Here is a 21893-nt window from a genome sequence, read left to right on the forward strand (position 1 = left end):
TTAAGATAACTGACTGATAACAGACAAAGCTTTAAAGTTTCTTAGGAATTACTGTTTTTCTGACAGGTTTAAATCTTGAAGTTCATGTCCTTGCTAATAAGATGTTTTCTTCCATTAGAACCTGACTCTAATATAGTTGTTCCATGTAGCTTTGCTAGTGAATTCAAGCGCCTCTGTAGCAATAGTTTATGCAGTAAATTATTTTTGAAGTATTGGTACCCAAGGAGGTGTCTGTTTCCAGCAAACTGTAAATATCTATAACTTGAACAAGGATTTGAGAATGAGGGAAGGGGGTAAGATGCTTATGAAATACTACCTTGAAACTCTTAAATGAGTAACAAGTATAGTAATTATTTTCTGTCTCTCCAGCCAGTGTAAGTTACAGCAGAATTATGGAAGGCAGTTGAGTACAGGTTCACGGATGTGTCAGAGCCCTGACAACTCGGTGGCCATCAGAGTTTGTGCAGTAGGTTGGAGAGCAATTGGGTGGATCAGCTAGTGGGTATCTGAATTGCTCTCAGCTCCATTGACTAGATGCTTTAACCTGACCAAGATGATAAATTTTATTACTTTAAGCCTTTTCTTAAAGTGACATGGGTCATTAAATTATTCAGGCTATTTTGCTGACATCTAGATCATGTGATGGTCGAAAAAAGATCTAGCCCTCCACTTAGCCTATAATAACATGCCAGATTTTAATTAGTTTCCCTTAATTAGAGAAGAAAAGGTTACAGTAATTTCACAAATACAAGCCGCACCATTTTGATCAAAATTTTGGTGGAAACCCGGAAGTGCAGCTAGTACTCTGGGGCAGCTAATATATGAACAGTATTCTAAAAGCTGCCAACACGGAAGTGAGAGCCCGCAGCAGCCCCAAGCCAAACTGGAGCCCGGCCAGCCCTAGCAGAGGTGGGAAAGCCTGGCAGAGGTGGGGCCAGAGGTGCAGGGTCAGGTGGCAGAGCCCGAGCCAGCAGGGCGGGGGAGCCCGGTGGCGTGGGGAAACCCAGCAGAACCGGGGCTAGCAGTGCAGGGGAGCCCGACTGCGCAGGGGAGCATGGCAGAAACGGGAAGCCCGGCGGCGCGGGGCTGCCCGACGACGTGGGGAAGCCCAGGAGAACTGGGGCCAGCAGCGTGGGGGAGCCCGGCGGTGCAGGGGCCTGCAGTGCCGGCCAGGGCAAGCAAACGCGGCGGTGCAGACAGGAGGGGGAGGCGAACGAGCCTGGCAGCGGTAGCACCGCTCGGCTGGCCCCGAGCGGCCCTGCCGAGCCGTAGCGCCGAGCTGGGCCACCCGGCCCCGTCAGCAACCATGAGCCAGCTGAGCCTTCCTGGCCCCGCCCCGAGCCAGTAAACCCCGCTATGCCGCGAATCTGTTACTAATTGGCCAATTTGTGAAAGTTGCACACGGATCCTCGCTACGAATGAAAGTGCGGCTAATATTCTGGTGCAGCTTTTTTATTGACAAAGACATCAACGTTTTCGATGCGCTGGAAGTGCGATTTATACTCCATGTGACTTGTATTCGTGGAATTACTGTAATTTCATGTTTAACTACATTACATTACTGAAGAGCATATATAATGTTATTTTAACCATGCGACTAACAAAAGAAAAAACTCATTAGCTGGGAGAATATCATCAGTATTTTGTTCAAACAGACAAGTAGACTTTTTTACAACTATTAGCAAACATCTAAAATGTGAGATTGTGAAAATAAAGCAACTTGATTCCTGACTGAAATGTAAGCAATTTATGACAAAAACCTTAGCACATGTGGCACTTTGATACAATTTAGTGGGCATGGTGATATTGTGCTAAAAGTTGGGCTTGATGATTTTAGAGGTCTTTTCCAACCTTAATGATTATATGATTATTGTTTTTTTTTTCAATTTGTTGCTAATATTTCCTATTTCCAGTGTCATTGCCTACTTATTTTTGAACCCAGGCATCATTGTAGGCATCATTCAGCTGAGTATCACAGTATGCTTCTGTCTTCAACACTTAGCTGAACCTGGAAATATGTGGAACCTGCAAATCTATTTTCAGTAACTTCAGTGGTTTTTGTTCTTTGTTTTCTCAGATTAAGATAATACCTAAATCTTCAGTATTGTTGGTTTAATGTCAATGTATTTACAACTTGCACAAATGCTGAGTGATAAATGAGGTGAAACATCAAGCATGAGAGCTAACTCTTGTCTGAATCCCTTAATTACTACGATTTTTCAGCTAATTTGTTGCTTTGTAAACTTCAACTGAGCTGTCTATGCAAATGCCTGGAGTGTGAAATTGATTTCCTCTATTTTTAACTGCTGTATTTCATCTTTCTGGAACTATCTGTTCTGTTTTACAGTAGGTGTTAAGGGAGAGTGGGAGAAATGGAAGAGCTGTTTTACAGGGGTTTTGGGCATGAACTCACACAGTAGTGGGTTGTCACCTATCTCTGATGTGAGTTTTTTGTCATTGTTTGCAGGTGGTTATAGAATCTTATGCTAAAACAGTGAGCTGGCTTTGATATATGAATGGACTAAGGTACAAATGTCTCAGATAGTGAAAAACACCTATTAGAAGTTCGGTTCTCAAAGCTGAAACGGTGTTTTCTTTATGTTTTAGAGCTTTCATAATACCTTTCCTACCAACAGTGATGGTAAGCGTTCCATATTTAAGCTATTTTCACCTGCAACAGCATGGGCTAGGCTTCCCCCAATGATATGGATATAATACAAAAATTGCTTCAGTCACGTGAAGTTGCTGGCCTCTTGTCCTTCCCTAAACCTCAGAGAGAGGGTGGCTCAGAGTGTAGTCTGTCTTTACCAGTTTGGCTTACTCCACTTCCTCTACTTCAGAGGAGGGGAACACAATTCTGGAAGGAGTAACTGTTTTCTCTTGGTAACTTCCCATGTCTTTGTGTCGGGTGGCTTTTTTTTGCTGTGTTAGTCTTGTAAACAAAAAATCATCTCTAGATGAGACAGACTTGAGCACACAGATAAGTCTCTAGGGCATTGCTTGTAATGCTTGCTGCTGATTTTGGACATCTCACAAATAAGTAGTTAGGCTCCTGTGTTTTTTCAGGCTGCCTTCTGCTGCTGATCAAATTGTTTATCCCAGTTTCCAAAGGTGGGAGATCTTTTTGCTTAGTCATCAAAAATCTCTTTGATCATTGATGTTAGTTGTTTTTAAGCACAGAAAGAAAACATTGTTATGTAAGAGTGAACACAAGAACGAAGAAAGTGTCAAAATTTTCCATAAATGCTTAGTAGATGATGGGAAAAAAAGATTGGGAACACCACGTGTGGTATCTGAGTTCCTGTTTCTCTGGATGGAGGTGATCTAAGATCTGTGCTTTTACACAGTGAAGAGTTGGATTTGTAGTATAGACATAACTGCAATTTTTGGATTTTCCCCTACCTTCTGAGTATCTTCAGCCCATTTCAGCACCTGCGTTTCTATTGAATTTTAAAGAGAAGAATGCATATATCTGGTCTTGTATGTACTCATTCACAGTAAAGAAAAGAAATCTGTTAAATTATCTAATAAAGACTGTATTGTAATAAGTAATATGTTTGCACCCCCCTTCATATCTAATTAAAAATGACTTTACATTGAATGGCTACTATAACACAAAACACTAAAAATAAATAGGAATGCTGTGACTGCAGTTGACTGATTTAATCTTAAAATATTATTTATGGAAGAAACTATGAAAGAGATGAATCAAGTGATTTTATTACAGTTCCTGGCAGTGCGATTTATCTATTCTACAATTAGTTAAATGTATGTTAATAGTACTGCTTTGTGTGGCCTTCAGCATGAAGAATTAGATTATGGCTGCTCTAAAATTGAGTTTCTGTGTTGTGGTAATATACAGTACTGTGACAAGTTTGTTGGGGGGGTAAGGCTTTGACACTGTCAGCAGGTAGCCTTGAATTTGAGTAGAAATAGAGAGCAAAAGCTCTCTTCAGCACACGTGTGCTCCTAGGCTTTCTTTATGAAAGCAAATCCTCCTGCTTCCACAGGAAGAGGGATACAGCAGGGTAGTGTTATTGAGATTGTAATTTGCTGCAGTTTAAGTTATGTAACTAGCAAATTTGCCCCAAGGACTAATCTAGTTAAAACCTGATTTTTAAGGATCAATCCAATGTTTGGGGCCTCTCAAGGCCCTGATTGGTTTAATATATTACTCTGAAATACATGATGAGCTGTTAATGCAAGGAAAGACAGAATTCTTATCACATCATACTGCGTGTTGCATTTGATGCATTGGCATTTAGGGGGTGAAGGTGACAGTTAACGGACAACACAAATAGAAGCATGGTGCTGGATTGCAGTTATGGATAACTGAGCACTTTTCACTGACTGATACATATGTAGATAATGCTACAGTTCACTGGGGTTATTATATTAGGTTGCTGGGTTCAGTTTTCTATGGCTTCAAACATCAAAATCACAGTAAACTTGATCTAGTGATGCATACAGAGAAGAGCTCTTTCTTGCTATTTGAGAGAAAATGCAGTTTTGCTTTTGAGTTTTGGGCTTTTCCCCAAGATCTGAATGAATGTAGTGTAGGATGAAATGCACTAATACACTGTTAAAACTGAAATGGCAAAAGAAATAAAACTTCTTGGTATGAAAAGTTCTGATCTCCTCAATTTCTGTGAAACACTAGTTAAAAGCTTTGGGAGGTACTTAGTAATAAATACTGATCCTGAAAGCATTGCATCCCTTAAGGTAAATTGTTGGGGAAAGTATTAGCATGGAAATTACCAGCTTAAGGAGTTAGTGTAAAAGTTGCTTTTCCAAAAAAGGTCATTGAGAAAACTCACAGCTACTTTGATAACTTAATGTAGAAGATTGTGTGCGTTTTTGGTACCTACTAAAAAGCAATAATTATAAGAATTAGATTTTTGATTCAAGTTCTATCCTTGTTAGGAAATATCTTCAGGAGTCAAGAGCTAGTATTTGAATAAAGGAGCAAATTAAATGTTTCATGGTATTTCTTAACACGGTGTCATTCAAATGAGAAAATGAGATGCAAGTAGGATGATTAAGGAGTAAAAGGAGTATTTAGAGGATTTTAACTCCACACTTAAAATGGAACATAAATTGGTTTGTTGTGTTTAGTTTTCCATGTGGTGATATTTGGGACAGTCCTGCAAATGTGGCAAGTGTCTTCTCTTTATAGCTTCTCTGGGCTATAAAGATATCTGTGTGGTTTTTGAGTCAGAACCTTTTATCAGTGATGTTGGTATTCTACAGGAAAAACAGCTTCTCTAACACTTGATTGCAAAGCAAGATCAGAGGTGTCTAGCATGAGGTTAGTCATTTTGGCAGTAGTGTGTAAGGAAAATCTAAAGCAAACTTCTTTGTATTTGACAAGTGTCTCTCCCTATTAAGAAGTCCATAGCGGTAAATTCTCAAATTGCTTCCTTCCATTTGCCCTATAAACTTTTGCTTTTTTAACTTTGGGGTTTTGAAGGTTTTTTATTATGGTCATTCCAATGAGCAGTTATTCTTCCTAAAGTACTTACTTTTTTTAAGATGTGGGCACAGAACTGAATTGTCTAAATTTCCCAAAAGCTTGGACTGTAACAAGCATATAGGTTAGGACCAAAGAAACCAAAAATCAATCAGATGTGTGGTAAAGCAGAATGTTTTTCAACAACATGATTTCTTTCTACATGTGTGTAACAGTTGGAAAACTATGCAATTTCAGAAAATTCATTATGATTCAATAGCTACCTTGTGCAAGACTAGTTTGTGTCAGAAGATAGTAATAACTTTCAAGTACTTTGGTAGGTGGCAGTTTTCAGAAGCTGGATAAGTGAAAGGGAGATTGGTTGTTCCCCTACTCTGAATTGACAAACTTAATACCTATTCTTAATCTAAGTAGTACAAATTTTTTTCCATAATTTCTTAACTTTGCAACTTGTTTGGACAAAAAGCAAAATTGCTTCCTTCTGTAATGATGTAAAAGTGCAAAAGCTGCAGTTAAGTTTATTTTGACTGACTTTGAGCTTATATTTTTTAGCATGATGTTTTTAGAATATAATACAAAAATTTCATGTTGCATTTCCTTCCTGAATACACGAAGAATTATCTTCATTTTTATTGATGGTTGGGAAGACCAGAAAGGGATAAGAAAAACGCAACTAGCAAAGATGTGTATGCTAAAATTTTAACTTTTAAAGGGAAATAATAAAATAGTGTAGATGAAGTCTACAAATGTTCACTTGATGCATTAATATTACTGGCAAGAGCATAAACGTAGTTTTTATTTTCTCAGGTATGTGCAATGTTTAAATGAACAACATTGTTTAGACCTGTGTCTTGATATGTCTCAATTCTCAACAGAATCCTTAACTGGTAGTTGCTTTTCTGTTTTCACACTTTATCACAAAGTCTACTTTTTTGGCATTACCTAATGTATAGTACTGAAGTACAATGCTTCATACTTAAAATTGTTTTGTAAGACATGTGAACAAGTGATCTTCAGGGGGGTTCTGCAAATCCATGACCTTGATGATTTATACTGACAGCTTTCTCTGTGTCTATAAATATGGAATAGTAACAAGAAAATGATAAATTAAGCCTGCAGTGCTATGCTGGTTTTGGCTTGGGGAGAGTTTGAAACAGTTTCACAGATGATATAGTTTGCATCTATTCTTTCATTAATGTGTTTTGCATTGAAATGATTCTGTGTGGCCTTAGGTATTAGAACAATAGTTGTTGTCAGCTCCAGATTGCTATTTGAATTCAAGACAGAATAATGAGTACTCATACAACGATAGGCAGATTAATTTTTGAGTGATCTTGTGCATCTCATTTAGCATGTCCTTGAAGGATGATTATAATTAGCTTTGTAATTTTTCCAAACATTTAATAAGCATTATTTGATTTCTTATGCAACTATAAAATGCTCATTTTTTTCTTTGTCCTGAAAGCGGAAATGTTAAAAAGCTTAGCTTATCTAATCACAAATGTGATGACCTTTTCACACCTAATTTTTGTCCAGATTGTGATTTAGTTTTCTGTAGTTGACGTTCTTAACAACCAAAGAACTTAAAACCTTTTCGAATCTAACCTTAAAAGCACTCATTCACTAGTGATATTCTTTTAAGCAGACCTCAAACAGCTATTGAGAAATTGAGATGTTAGTAGCATTCATCATCATTGCTATTTAATCCCTTCAATGCCAATTCTGAAATAGAAATGTAATTCTTTCATTATGTTCACCTCTCTATGAAGTAGTAAATAACCAAAATAACAAACAGTTTGATTGTTTTAACAGCCTGATTTCTACTACACTATTGGAGAACTATAGATATTTAGATATTTAACTAGTGGATGAATGGTAGTTTTGTACTTTAAAATTTTAGAATTGGAAAGTAGATTAATCTTTTGATAATGCTTTTCTAAGCCTCATGGAGCAGTATAGAAGGTGACAGCTAGGCAAAGTAATTATGGGGTCAGTATTCTAACTGAAGCAGAGTTAACTCTTTCACAGCTGTTTTGGGCAGCAAGCACAAGTTCACAGCACATAGTAGAATAGCTGTAGTATAGAGGCTGCTGTCATTTGGCTTCTCTCTTTTAGAAACCTTGACAGCATTTTTTTGTCCACTTAAATGCTGACATATAATAGTCTGTAAGAGTCTGTATGATGGGGAGAAATCATTATTATGAGAAATGAAGGTGGCTATATAGCAGGATACTGTAGGGATGAAGAATAGAGAAATGGAGAAACAAGTGCTCAGTGCAAGATTCATGTTGTGTATTGCAGATCATGCAAGAATTGCCACAGTGAACCTACCTGTTCTGTTTGCTCAATCTATTCCATGCTTTGAGTTTTTTTTAACAATGCTATTCAAAAAGTTTTGTGCTCTCATAGAAACTGAAGATCGGATGCTATAACTTCCCATGAAAAACTGAAATTTTACCAGATAACATGCTGAATGATTTTTTTGAAGCTCTATGCTGTGAGATTTTTAGAGGAAGTAAATAGTCAACTTTCCATGAGAGAGTTTGCCATCTTCAGATGCATTTAGTAGGCTTTTTCCTTTACCCCTCATAATTTAAGAGAATATGTATAAACTGCTGTCACTATTTACCATGTTTAATGATATTCTGGAAATAAGATTCTTGAATTCAAGTTATATTTGAATGGTAGTACGAGTAGGTAGTGAGAGATGGAGACATGGCTTTAGAAGAAAGCAGATGGTGAGTCCTTGTAAGGTGAGATTACTTTTCAGGAGAACTGTACAGTTAAGCTGCACAGAGACAGTGCAGTTTCAATCAAGGTGGAGTCCCTGTTCCTCTTACACAAACTCAGTGTTACTTGTTGGTGTGACACCTGAAAGTGCATGTCCCTTGAGGCTATTTAATTGGTCTGACCAATGTGCTCATCAGAAGCAATGCTCACAAGGATGCTTTGTATCCATATGAAGCTGTTCAGTATAAGCAACTGAATTGTGTCAATTGTTGTGAAGGGTAAAAAGTATCCTGTGACTTCCCTCGTGGTTAGCATAATTCAAATAAAAAACTAATTAGGCTACTAGTATATAAAAGCATCTTCTATACCAAAATAATTCTTTATATAGAGAGGTTTTTCTTAACTGGCACACTTGTATTGAAGAATATTAGCTCATACATGACTACATTTTTAAAATACTACATATATTAAAATAGTTTAACTGTTTCTAACTTGAATAGTCACATTTTTGTCAGTCTAGTTGGTAGAACTGAACATTTTGTTTTTCATGGTCACACTTTGAGGTGAAGTATTGCTAGAACTGAACATTTTGTTTTTCATGGTCACACTTTGAGGTGAAGTATTGCTAGAACTGAACATTTTGTTTTTCATGGTCACACTTTGAGGTGAAGTATTGAAATAAGCTGTTGTAAGAAAATAGGAATTTGAATATTTGTGTCTTTAAAGCTGAGAGCATTTCTGATGTCTTTTATACAGTAGTTATAAGCATTTTCTTTTTAATTTGGCTTTATGTGATTTCACTAGAGGGCACTGCTGTGCAAGAAATGCTTGTCGATATTTTCTACACTTCTTGCACAAGGCTAGATATACATCTTTTTCAGTGATAACCACTTTAAAGCCCACTTGCATGATATATGGACCTCTAATAATAAATGGGGTAGGAAGTAATTCTGATGTGCTACACAAGTAGTTTTTTGATAACTTATTGAAATCTCACAAGTTTATTTCTTAAATATCTTAAACCAGAAAAAGTTGTTAAGCTGTCTTAATTTTTAGTTCTTGTTGAGCACCAAGCTGATGAAGAAAAATTTACTTGTTCTGTTTGATCTTTAACAAGGAGAGGTTATCATGTTTGGGCCCCAAGTTAATCATTTGACTGTATCATATTAACTGAACATAGCAGATTAGAAAATGTAACATAATCAACTTCCTGTTAAATTATAATGCATGATGGCTTCAGGCCTATGGCAGTAAGGCAGTTCAGTTTAAGTCAATTAACTATTTTAAAGTAATTTGCTATATTATTTTTAATGTGGTTTGCTGTATTCCTCTTAACTGATCGATGTGTGTGTGTTCATGACTGATGTGGTTGATGATTAGGTGTTCCTGCCTTAATAGGTGAAACTCTTTCGGTGAAACTTTCATGGTTTGGGCAATTTAGAAGTCTTGCACTAGGTTTTGGTTTGCAGTGGAAAACCTTTCTGGATCTTTTTACTATTCAAGAGTTGATCCCTGCAGTAGTTGTTAGATGTAACAATTTCAGTAAAACATGATTTTGCATTTGTTGCAACTTCACTTCTCTTCTGCTTTCTGTTTGAGTGACTGTTATTAACATAGCAGGCAACTAATAAGAAAGACATCCGTTATCTGGCCATGGGTTATGTCAGTTTGGCAGGTCTCAAGTGTTGCTGAGTCTGCAAGAGACTAAGAATCAGATCAGCAACTTTTCTTTCGAAATCTTCACTGTGAATGACATGAGAGTGGCTGAATCTGCTGCAGGATGAGAAGGGAAGGGACCTGGGATAAGTGGAGATTAAGTAAATTAGACGCCGTGCTCATGTTATTTCTTAAAAGGTATTTAATGCACTGTCTGGAGCATGGAGTTATTTGGGTATGCTCAGAACAGGTAGAGCATGTTTCTCGCTGCTTTTCAGTGCCATCTGACACTGCGTAAAGGTACTGATTGATCTGTTTGTTGTGTTGATGGGAATTACAGGCTCCTGCTTTAGATGGATTTATTTTCAAATTACTGTCTCAGATTGAACTACCACTTCTATGAGTAACAAATAAGGAGTCTCAAAAACTTTGTTTTGACTGTACTAATAGGGTTGGGAAGGTGGGTTTTCTGCTGCAGTATGTTGTTCTGTGTTTTCCCCCTTATTCTTTGGAGTAGAAGGCCTTATACTTCAAAAAGTCTGTAAGTGCAAACTTCATCGACCTAGAGATGCCCATGGACAGAAACTCAAATGAGAACAAGACAGCTGCTCATGGATGATGCTTCTGACTTGGAGTTAATAGGTAGTGAGCTCTTATGATTTGTCTTTCCAGCCCTTAAGCTAAATGATAGTGGTGATCTCTTGTTTTGAGCCCTTGTGGTGATTCAAGAGAGGGGCGATGTCTCTAACATAAGTTAGTTTAACTATAAGTTTAGATTTCTTTTTTCCTACTCAAAAAAGTGGTTTCAATGAAGCTGATCCAGCATCCAAGTAGGAGCAGAGATAGAGCCTGAGGCCTCAGGGACCTATCCTTGCAACATGTTCTCCGATACCAGCCTGAACAGTTTAGTACCAGACTCACTTCATCTTGAAGAACCTGTGTTACAAAACTGCTTGTGTACTGTAATTGATTATTAATTGACTATTACATTTGGATGTCTGGTTTTACTCTTTGGTACAGTGTCTCTTACTTGACTTAACACTCTAGACAAAAAAAACTAGCTAAAAATAAGTCCTGGAATCTGTTGTTTCAGCGGTATAAGTATGTCAAGAATTAATTACTTGTTTTATATAAATTCATGTACATAAATTATGTTAACTACTTTAAAGGCTCTTTTGATATGTTTTGATTCATATTCCAGACTTTGAACCCACAGTTTGTTTCAGGACTAAGCCCTTTCTTGGCTGTAGTGTACATCTTTGGTTTGCTTTCCTTTGCTGTTCTCAATACGTTGTTTGCTTGTTAAGTTGCAAATGCCTAAAATAATAACCCTTGAATAATTTAACACTTGTACTAACCCAGGGGATTAAGACTTTGTCCAGGGCAGCCTTGAACGTCTTTATCAGCCTGAAGGGAAATGCAGCCCTCAAAATGAGCTAATAGAGCTTCTATTCAGACCTGTGACACGTCACATGAGATGACTCATCTTTCTGCCCTTCATTCTATATATTGTTATCTTGAAGGACCAAGGTGTCCTTTTCCCACACTGATGATGTGAGCCTTATTTGCATAACCATCTTACTATTAGTATCTTCTGCATTCAGGGAAGGACCTCAGATCACTAGAGCAAACTTGATATTCAAGTATGTAGTTCACATTTTCAAAAACAGCAAAACAATGCATCGCTTGGAAAGTTGTATTTTTCTTTGTAGAAACTTAGACTAAGCTTTAAAGCCCTGGATTTTATTTCTTAACTATTTCATTGAGTGAATACTTGGTATGTTAATTGATGTGTTAGCTGTTTGAAGAACAGGTGGAAACCTCAGATGTTGAAATCTAATTTACTTCTAAGCTCAGGCTTTTAAAATTGTTTAGGCACATTGTCATAGTAATTTCTTATGTGCTTGTTCATACTGGCACTAGCTAGAAATGTTTTGGGTTCCCGAGAGAGACATCAGATAAATTGCAACCTGCATTCTAGTTTATTATCTTGTATGGTGTTGACATGTCCCTTAAGTTCTGTATTTACGCTACTAGCTCACCTGAGTGAGCTCTTTGGGGTCAGTATGGGGCCAATACTATTTAGTCCTTGTAAGTGATCTGGGTGATGGGGTTGAGTAATCATATAGTTTGAGAAATATGTCAAACTGGGAGAAGTAGATAAAGCAGAAAAGAGCGACCATACAGATGTTGACAGATGGGAAGATTGGGCCAGCAAGAGTGACATCAGGTTTAGAAGATGTTCAGGTAGTTTCTTGCAATGTGTTAATTCCAAGCAACAGTTAGCAATTGGGTCTGATCAGCTGGGAGTTGGTTCTGCTGGAAATGAACTGGAAGCCTTAGTGGGCAGCAAGCTGAACATGATCCAGCAGTGTGCTTTGCAGCAGAAATAGTGTCCAGGCCTTGCCTGGCAAGAGTGCAGACATTTTCATTGTACTTGGCAGTTCCAAAGCCTTACCTGGAAATTCTGTGTCTGGTTTTAGTGCCCTAGTTTATCAAAAAGGAAACTGTAGAGGTTCCAATGAAGGCTTGTGACATGTTGCAGAGAGCAACCAAAAAATAAAAACCAAAGGAATTTTTTGTTTGACCTGGAGAAGAGAATTGTTGGATAGTGCTTTTTACAGAATCACAGAATCAGCTAGTTTGGAGAAGTCCTTCAAGATCAAGTCCAGCCTATGCCCTAACACCACCTTGTCAAATAGACCATAGAACCAAGTGCCACATCCAGTCTTTCCTTAAACATCTCCAGGGACAATCACTTGACTACATCTCTGGGCACCCCATTCCAAGATCCCATAATGCTTTCTGTGAAGAACTTCTTTCTTATGTCCAATGTAAAGCTCCCGTGGTGCAACTTAATACTGTGTCCTCTTGTCCAGTCACTGGTGGCCTGGGAGAAGAGACTGACTCCCACTTGGCTGCAGCCTCCTTTCAGGGAGTTGTAGAAAGGCATAAGGTCTCCCCTGAGCCTCCTTTTCTTCAGGCTAAACAACCCCAGATCCCTCAGCTGCTCCTCATAGGACTTATGTTTCAGACTCTTCAACAGCCTTGTTGCTGTTCCCCAGACTTGATCCAGCACCTCAGCAGCCTTCCTAAACTGGGGGCCCAGAACTGGACACAGCACTGTGCTGAGTACAGAAGGACAATCACTGCCCTGCTCCTGCTGGCCACACTATTGCTGATCCAGGCCAGGAGCCATTGGCCTTCTTGGCCACCTGGGCACACCCTGGCTCATGTTCAGCTGGCTGTCCATCAGACCCCCAGGTCCCTTTCTGCCTGGCCACTGTCCAGTCACTCTGTTCCCAGCCTGTAGCACTGCAGGGATTTGTTGTGGCCAAAGTGCAGGACCTGGAACTTGATGTTGTAAAACCTCAAATCCTTGGATTGGGCCCATCCATGTAGCCTGTCCAGGTCCCTCTGCAGAGCCCTCCTACTCTCCAGCAGATCAACACTCCCCTCCAGCTTGGTGTCATCTGCAAATTTGCTAATGGTAGACTTGATCCCCTCACCCAGATCATCAATAAAGGCATTAAACAAGAATGGGGACAGTGCTGATCCCTGGGGAACACCTCAAGTCATTGTCTACCACCTGAATGCAGCTCCGTTCACCACCGCTCTCTGGGCCTGGCCATCCAACCAGTTCTTAACCCAGCCAAGAGTGCTCCTGTCCAAGCCACAGGCTGCTGGCTTTTCCAGGAGAATACTGTAAGATATGGTGTTGAAGGCTTTCCTGAAGTCCAGATAAACAATATCTGCAGCCTCATGTAGGTCGCAAAACAACTTTATACTCTCAAAGGAGTCTAAAGAGAGCTAGGACACATTGTTAGACAGTTGTCAAGTCCAGGCTGTGTTATGCCATATTCAAAAATATAATCAAAAACACAGTACCTTGCTCTGGGTTCTGTGCATGAGACTGTAGTGTGTTGAGATAGGATTCTAAGCAGGTCAAACTGTCTTGTGTACAGAAAACTCATGATATGACAGCATGTATGGTGACATTTTTAACACGCTAGCTTTGTGTTAAATCTGTTCTCAGTAGGAAATGTAAAGCTGTGCTTGGAGGGAATGGTATCTTTGTAAACATCTAGAAAGCTACTCTTGAAACTTTTGGAAATATTTAAAGGATTTGTGGACATGGTTTAGGGGACTTTGCAGTATTATATAAAAAAAACCCACCCAGTATGATACCTCATAGCTACAACATGGAACAGCCTTGTCAGATGAAAATACATGGCAGAAAAATTGAGTATGGGTGTTTCCTTTTTATTTAAGGCTTATGGTATGTCAGCTTTGCCTCTGAACTTGATTAAGGGAACGACCAGTGCATCTTATGAACGTTTAGAGAACACTGAAGATATTGAAGAAGTGGAACAACATTTATTGAGGATTAAGTCAAAGGTAAGGTCTTCATTGTTCTTACTTTCTTGATGATTTTTGTTTCACTTGCTTACTAGTTCATGGTCATGCTGAAGAGTCTCTGTTCCAGAAAGAATAGCAAGCCAGAAATGAATAGCTTGCAGTTGTGTGAGTTACTTTGAATCACATGTGGTCACTTGTGTAGCAGTGATGACATTCTTTGTCAGTCTTGGAGTAGTTATGTGTCTAGCTAGTAAGTATTAACAAACTGAGCTCAAACTTCTCTAGGCCTGCTTGGATTGAAGAGATGCTTTGTAGGTATTAACCTCACTTAGTCTGCTACCAGAAACAACATCCAGTTTGTTGACTCACTGAATGCAGTATAGTTAATGCTGGATGCTTGCCACACAGAGCTGTCATGATTTAGGTTCATCAAACTATTAATCATCTTTATGAATAAATAACAGCTTCAGATATTCTTGCTTCCCAGTTAATGTACCTTGCTGTTATAAATAATTTCTTCATGAAAAGCATACATATGGAAAGCTTTTCTGAGTCCTAAATATCCCTAGGATGTGAACATCATTTGTAAACCCGTGATGGTTTTGCAGCTAATGGGAATGCTGTGCCTCATAGTAGCAAGACACTTAATCTGAGTGCAAACCAAAGGAGGGTAAGATTTCTTTACATATGAGATGATAGGGAAAATCTCCCACATCTTTTTTCAGCCTATTTCATATAATGGCTTCACCAGTGTTTTCACGGTCTTGAGAAAAGTGACGTTGGGGTGCCTTGCTTCCATCCTGGCAGTCCATCTGTGGTGTTGTGCACTCTGTGACAGTAGACCTCAGATGTTGAAGCAGTTCCAACAGTCTTCCCTTGATATTTGGCTTACCTCTACACAGTGTGGGCACAGTGTGTTCTAGATATTTTGTTGAATAAAGAAACCCAAAAAGTAGTCTGTTTAAATTATCATATTTTGGTTTTGCAAAGTATTACAGCACCAAAGTCATCCCTTACTGAAATCAATATGAGAAAAAATGAGAAATCTGTGACAAATGGATTGTTACTTTTTACAGAAGACCTTGTTGGATTATGATCATTTGCATGCAGCTGGTCTTGTTCAGTCTGGCTAAACTATAGGTTCAAAAAGTAGAAAGTTCTTTATTTATGTTTATATTGTAATACAACCTTTAGTGCAGAGTAATTCTTCTTGATTAATGGATTCTGGTCAGGATCTGCCTCATTCTGTAATGGTGATCTTAGTTCTTCACGTATATGTGCATTAAGTTGTGAAGAAAGTGTTACTGAGAGTACTATACAGTAAGAATTAGAAGTATGAGGGTATGCTACTGAGATTCAATATGTAGTATATTCTTGTACTATTAGTATATTTGGTAGGCTTATTTCATTAGTCTTACATAATTGAAACTTGAACTTGCAGATTGGGAGCTTGAACTGTTGTCAGAAAGTCCTTTTTAAATCGCAGAGATGCTATATAGTGTATAATGCATGTCTTCCTATTAAAAGTACATTGTGATCTCCAATTTAAGTGTTGTGTATGTCTATAATGTGATCTTAGTCTTTTTGACAAATTAATTTAATTTTTTTAGCTTCACTGGTATAGTGTTACATATATTTGTTACATATATAGTTTGCAGGAAGGATCCTTTAAAATAAGAGAAACTAATAAGGAATTTCAAAACTTTAAAATATAATTTTAGTGCATTTCCTACTATAAAAGAATCTTTATCCAAGTATGAGTTTGTAGAACACTAGCATCAATGTTAGAAACCGTTTAGGTTCAGCTACCTAATACCCATTTTGTTGCTTTTGCTTATAGCAAATAACTGAGCCGTATGCATGTGCTACTCACTTTACAGCAGTGTAGTGGCTCCTGGTCAGTGTTTAAAGGCTCAAAATTAAAATACATTCTTAAACATAATAATCAAACAAACTACATTGAACTAATTCTTGGGGTGATGCTACCTCTTATCTGACTTATGTTTCTTGCTCAAGAAACAAAGCTGAGCAACTAGGGGAATGTTGGAAAGAAAATAAGATGTGCCAAACTGGATATATATGCTTAATAATGAAATTTAATGGGAAGTGACCTGAAAATCACCATGTTCAACCCTGCACACAAAATACAGACTTCTTTCACGTTATTCAGATCATGGCTGTGCTTTTTAAGCTTTTTTAGCCATGGAGGCTATCCACCCTGTTAAAATTTTTGAACATTTTCATTGTGCAAAGTGGTTTCTGCCACCTTATAGGAATTGTTCTTGTTGCAGCTTGTGACTTTTGCACTTCATCCTCTTGATAATCATAGGAATTTTAAATGCATGAATTATATACTACAAATTCTTTAAAGTTGTTGTAATTATTTAATTATCTGTCAAGTCTGTTTTCTTGATTTGATCACTCTTGATCTTTTGCACTCTTTGTAACCAGTGCAGAGATGGTCGTCCTCTGTCATCGAGGGATAGACGGACTTTACAACAACTAGAAGAGAGATTAAGGACACTTCGAAGGAGAGAGAGGCATCTGGAGTCTATTGAGAAAAGCTGGTGGACAAAAGCTTGTGAAGCTATTCGACCTCTAAAGGTAAAACTTACCACTTTTTGATACTTAAATTGAAGTAACTACCAACTTCCTTTTTTCCCGCATAAATCACAGGTCAGGTTTATCGATTACCACCCTGAATATCAACTGCTTTTTTTTTATTTACTCCAGTACTACACAATGCCCTGTAGTGAATTCTGAGCTGTAAAAAAACCTTTTACCTTGCTTCAACTCTGATTAAGATTAAAAATGAACAAATTCTAGCTGATCTACTTTAATGCTACTACCATAGAAAATCTGAATATCTTGGTTTTTTTTGTCAAACATACAAAAATGAGAAGGAAGAATTCTATAACTGTCAGCTTAGGTTAATCTAAATTACATGTATCTAGCAGAAATGATAGACATTTTGAAAATATATGCATTTGGAACAAGCATCTTGCCAAGGAATTACTTGATAAATAGTAAACTAGCTGAATAGAACTTGATGTCATGATACTTAACCAATGCAAAGGAGGTAGTTACTGGGGCAAAGCTTTTATCTTGGTCTCTTTGATCTTAGGACTTTGATTTTCAGTAGATACCTGGTTTTGAAAACTAGTACTTTTATGAACAGTATTACCCTATAAAGTATTTCTTGCTGACTAGATGTAGGAAGAAATTTCAGCATTACTTTCAACTGTAGGCTGCTTTTGGGAAAGCTGGGGAGAGGCAGGTAGGTTGTAAACAATTTCTTCTGTCATTGCTGCTGTCAATGCCAAGTACTGAAAATGATGGGCTGAAATAGCAGCTGAACAAAAGCTTTCCGTGTCCAATTCTTAATGGAGTTGCCTTGCTATGATATATTACAAATAAAGACTGAGCTCTTTCATTGAGAGAACAGGTACCCCTAATGCTTCATGTTAACAGTTTGGAGGCTTTCTTTTGATGTGAAAAATACTTAATACAACTTGTATATTAATATTAAGCTTCTGTAACTTTTCACATAGAGCTCAAATTTGAGAAATGTGTTGACCATATATTTTGTCTCTGGAACTTTACTGCTTCTCTGGCTGTGTTCTCACAGCAAAACATACTATATGTGCATTAGTTACAGCTTACCACCTACGGTCTGGATGGTATTCCAGTGTCTCATTGTTTTTGTGGTTTGAAAACTTTGTATTCTCTCAGTAACTGTGACAGTCACTAAGTTGTTGACTCAGGAATCACAGACTAAAGCAGAGTTGCAGGTAGATAATTTTTCGTGACAGATTTTTCTTGGACTATGGTTGTGCTATGAAGCATGTCAGAGAACTTGTTTACTTTGACTAGAGCTGTCCTGTAAAGTGGTAATGTCTATCACTTAATTACATGTTAACTCTTGCAGAACTGTTTTACTGCTTCTTGAAGAGCATTTGGGATGTCTCTGCAGATATATAATTTGTCAATTGTTCAATTGGGCTTTAAGAAAAGGTGAAAATCTGTTCAATTTCCATATGTAGTACTTCTGTTTAATGTAGAAGTGCAGAAAGTATCTGGAAGCTTTGCTTACTGTTTTACGACATTTTCACCTTCAGCACCTTCAGTTTGGATATTACTGTTCAAATATGTGGCTGCTTCTCAGACTTCAAGTGAAATTCCATTTCTTGTGAAACAAGTACTAGATAGAGAATCCTTTTTCTGCTTTGTGTTTGGGATGGTCAATTTTTGGCAAACTTATTGGGACTAACAGAACAGAATAACATGTTCAGGAATTGCACTTGATCTTCAAGGTCTTTTGGTCTTTTATAGAGTTAGCTTAGTGTCCACATTCAAACTTACGTTATCATATTATCTTTGTGTATGTCCTCAAGTGTTCTAGCTTTGTTTTATTACTGCTAAGTGTCTATTAGCATGTGATTTGTTGTTAAACTGAGGCAAAACTTTTTTCTTTAAGTAGATAACCTCATTTGACGATTGTTTTAGTCAAAGCTAACTCAAAGATGAGCTGTTAGTTTTTCAATTCAGTCAAAAGCTGCACATCTTAAGATCCCAGGGAACTGAGTATTGGCCAACATGGGGTTGTTAAGTAATGTTGAATTAGTCTAATTTCTTATTGCAAAATATAACATTGCCTTCTTTTTTATGGTTTCTTATACTTTAATCTGATACTCTCAGCAGCAAGAGAAATGTGGTATACTATGAGTTTTTAAAAAATTTTGTGGGGAAAACAAACTCCAGAGCAAATATGTTTGTTCAATATGTGAACAGGACTATAGGATATGAAACATGGAAGTCTTCTCAACGGTAATAAACTAGCAGTATTGCATCTGTATTTTTATGGTGTACTTCACAGCTGTTGGGAACAAACTGGAGATGCCTAAGGTAAAATAAGAAAATCAAGTGCTGTGTTTTGAGATCTGCATGAACAGAGATCCCCACTCTTTCTTTCCAAGGCTCAACTCTTTTTGTCGACACTCTGAAGTGGCACAGAGAGGAATAGGGAGTTGTCGACAGTCCATAACATCTCTACACTGCTGTTGCTTCCTCTTCACACTTTGTTTCTGTTCCAGTGTGGGTAGACTCTGTTCCTACCAGAAGCACCTGTGAGATCTCTGTAGGCTGCAGCTTTCTTTGGAAAATACCCTGTTATTCTGGTTTTCTCCATGTGCTAAGCTTGGTTATCTGTTCCAGCATTGTCTTCTTAACAGACTGGGAGAGAAATGTCTGCTCCATTCTCTGGAGCATCACCTCTTTTGCTGAGCTTGAACATTCCAGAGGAGATACAAATACCTGTCTAGTGGCCACGGCTGGCAGAAGGTAGTGGAGATTGATGGGATTCAGACTCTTGGCCTCCGTTGGTTTTGAGCATCTATTTCTTGTGCAGCTAATACCTACCTAGTAGGAGTTTGCTATGGAGAGATAAAGTCTTAGTGCATTTAATCATGTGGAAATGCAAAACTTACCTTGATATTGATCTCTAAATCTCTATCTAGTAAGACCTATGTAATTTGAGTTGTTTTATAAGTAGTGTTCTAATACTGTGCTAGAGTTTGCAGATGGAAGTTTATCTTCATAATTTAATGAATGTAATAGTATTGTATCTCTGAGTGTCTTTAATGAGCAGCTGTAATAAAGTTGTTAACCTTTTCGTGGTGGTTGTGTGCCAAGTTTGAGGCTAATAAAAAACTGTGAAGCTCCCTATTCATGTGGATGACCATGCATTGTGTTCCTGCATATAGAATTTTGAAATGACTAGTTCTCAAGTCTAGCAATCTTTAAATGTTTTGGGAAGTTCAGTGCACTTATTTGATTGTATTCCATGACTACAGTTTCCAGGAAAATACAGTGAAACTGTTGGAACTGTAACCAGATGGATTTCCTGTCTGGGCTGTCTTCTGTGTATTGTCCCTTAAACTCCCTGGGGAAAAGATGGTGAGGGAGAAAACCTGTCAGAAGGAGGGAGAATAGTTTCCTCAACTTGCTGATAACCCAGGAAAAAATGTAGGTGGTGTTCTGGTTGAGACAACTTGGAGAGTCAATTCCTGTCTTGAGTGCTGTGTTTGGTAGGCCATAATAAAAACACTTTTCTGTGTTTTAATGAAGACATGGTATTTGGGCTTGATTGAGTTTTTCATCACTCCCAAGTGACTTGGTCATTGTGCATTTCAGAATAGTGCTACAGGAGGGAACTTTTACTCAGGAGGGATGAGATGTTCTTTGTATGCTGTGCACAGGTTGTCTCCTGTTGGAAGTTGCACACAGGTGGGGTGGTCAAGGCACCAGTCTCTAATTTCTTTAAACCTAAATGCATGTACATAGATACTGAGAATACAGGTTGTGAATTCTGCTAAAAGCTATGGTCATTAAATGTAATGTCATCTCTTTTCTTAATGCCACTTTTGACATGAGGGTAGGTTTGTATATTACACTCTAGAGCATGTAATGTGCTTGACAAAGTATGTTCAACAGGGTAAAAATTTTGTGAGCACTTCTCTCAAGTATTTACCAGAAAGTTACTGTTTCAAGTGTATTTAAGCTCTGAAGTGCTCTGAGATTATTAAATTGTTATTGAAACAAAGGCAAGTGTTCACTTCTTGCATCAACTGTGGACGCTTTCAGTTAAAATTGTTTTAAATTTTTACTTGCAGATTGTGTGGGGAGTATTCTTCATCATTGTAGCATTGCTCTTCACTGTCTCGCTGTTCTTGTCAAAGTAAGTATGTTTCAGCATTTTCCTTGACCATTTAAACTACCTAGTTTCTGCTATAATACAGAAATTTGGGTGGTTTCCCTCAGCCCCCTTCTTTTCAATGTTACGTTTCTGTCAATACTGCTGCACTCCTCATTATATTATAGATTGAAATGGAGCAAAAGATACCAAAAGTAGTGTGAAAAAAGGAGGTGTTTCAGGTGGAAAACAGTTGTGATTCAGCAGAGAAGTTAAACATATATGTTCAGGAAGTTTAATTCAGATTACAGAAGTATTCTGCTTGCTTGAATGAATCTTATTGCAGGTACTTCTTTGACTGGGTAACAGGTCATTAAAATCTTGCAGTAAATTACATGTTTAATCCATTTTGATGTACATTACATCAGAATGGTTTCATGGTGTCGAAAGCTGCAAATCTGATAGATTTCAATGAATTTACATTAACCAGAAGTCTCAAATGTTGGCATTTTTGATCTTTTGGACTGGGAAAATCAGCTTAATGACCCAAACTAGGGAAAAACAAAAATGCTGAGGAGATGCAGAAATCAATCTACCTTTCACAGAACAAGTGCAGTGAGTGTGGTAAAGCAAAACATGTGTCTGTGTAGATGCTAGACAGTTGTTACTCTCTGGGATTAGTTCAGTTTGTGGATTTTTTAATTCTGAGCTACCCTTTTAAATTAAACTGAAGATAAATTTCTGGGAGAGCCACAGTACTTACACAGTTTTTGTAATTATTCCAGTTTGGACAAAGCTCTGCATTCGGCTGGCTTCGACTCAGGATTTATAATTCTAGGAACTAATCTTACCAATCCATTGAATATGCTGTTACCAGTTCTTCAAAGAGTAAGTAAAGAAGTGGTGATATACATATGTAAGGATGCTCTTCTCTTTTATCTTCTCCCCAAGTAATTCATTAAAACAACATTGTCTAAATGTGCATTC

General features: G+C 37.8%; 1 protein-coding gene across 2 annotated transcripts in view; it reads left to right on the top strand.

Moving 5' to 3' along the window:
- The window catches only part of LMBRD1 (LMBR1 domain containing 1), a 68794-nt gene that overhangs the window by 26355 nt on the left and 20546 nt on the right, over positions 1–21893 (top strand). For both annotated transcript variants that reach the window (XM_033055443.2, XM_033055444.2), the window contains exons 8-11: positions 14129–14254; positions 16667–16819; positions 20887–20951; positions 21692–21794. In XM_033055443.2, coding sequence (XP_032911334.1) covers positions 14129–14254; positions 16667–16819; positions 20887–20951; positions 21692–21794 — 447 coding nt within the window. The remainder of the gene's footprint in view (positions 1–14128; positions 14255–16666; positions 16820–20886; positions 20952–21691; positions 21795–21893) is intronic.

The sequence above is a fragment of the Catharus ustulatus genome, chromosome 3 (genome assembly GCF_009819885.2).
Source record: "Catharus ustulatus isolate bCatUst1 chromosome 3, bCatUst1.pri.v2, whole genome shotgun sequence".
Taxonomy (NCBI): domain Eukaryota; kingdom Metazoa; phylum Chordata; class Aves; order Passeriformes; family Turdidae; genus Catharus; species Catharus ustulatus.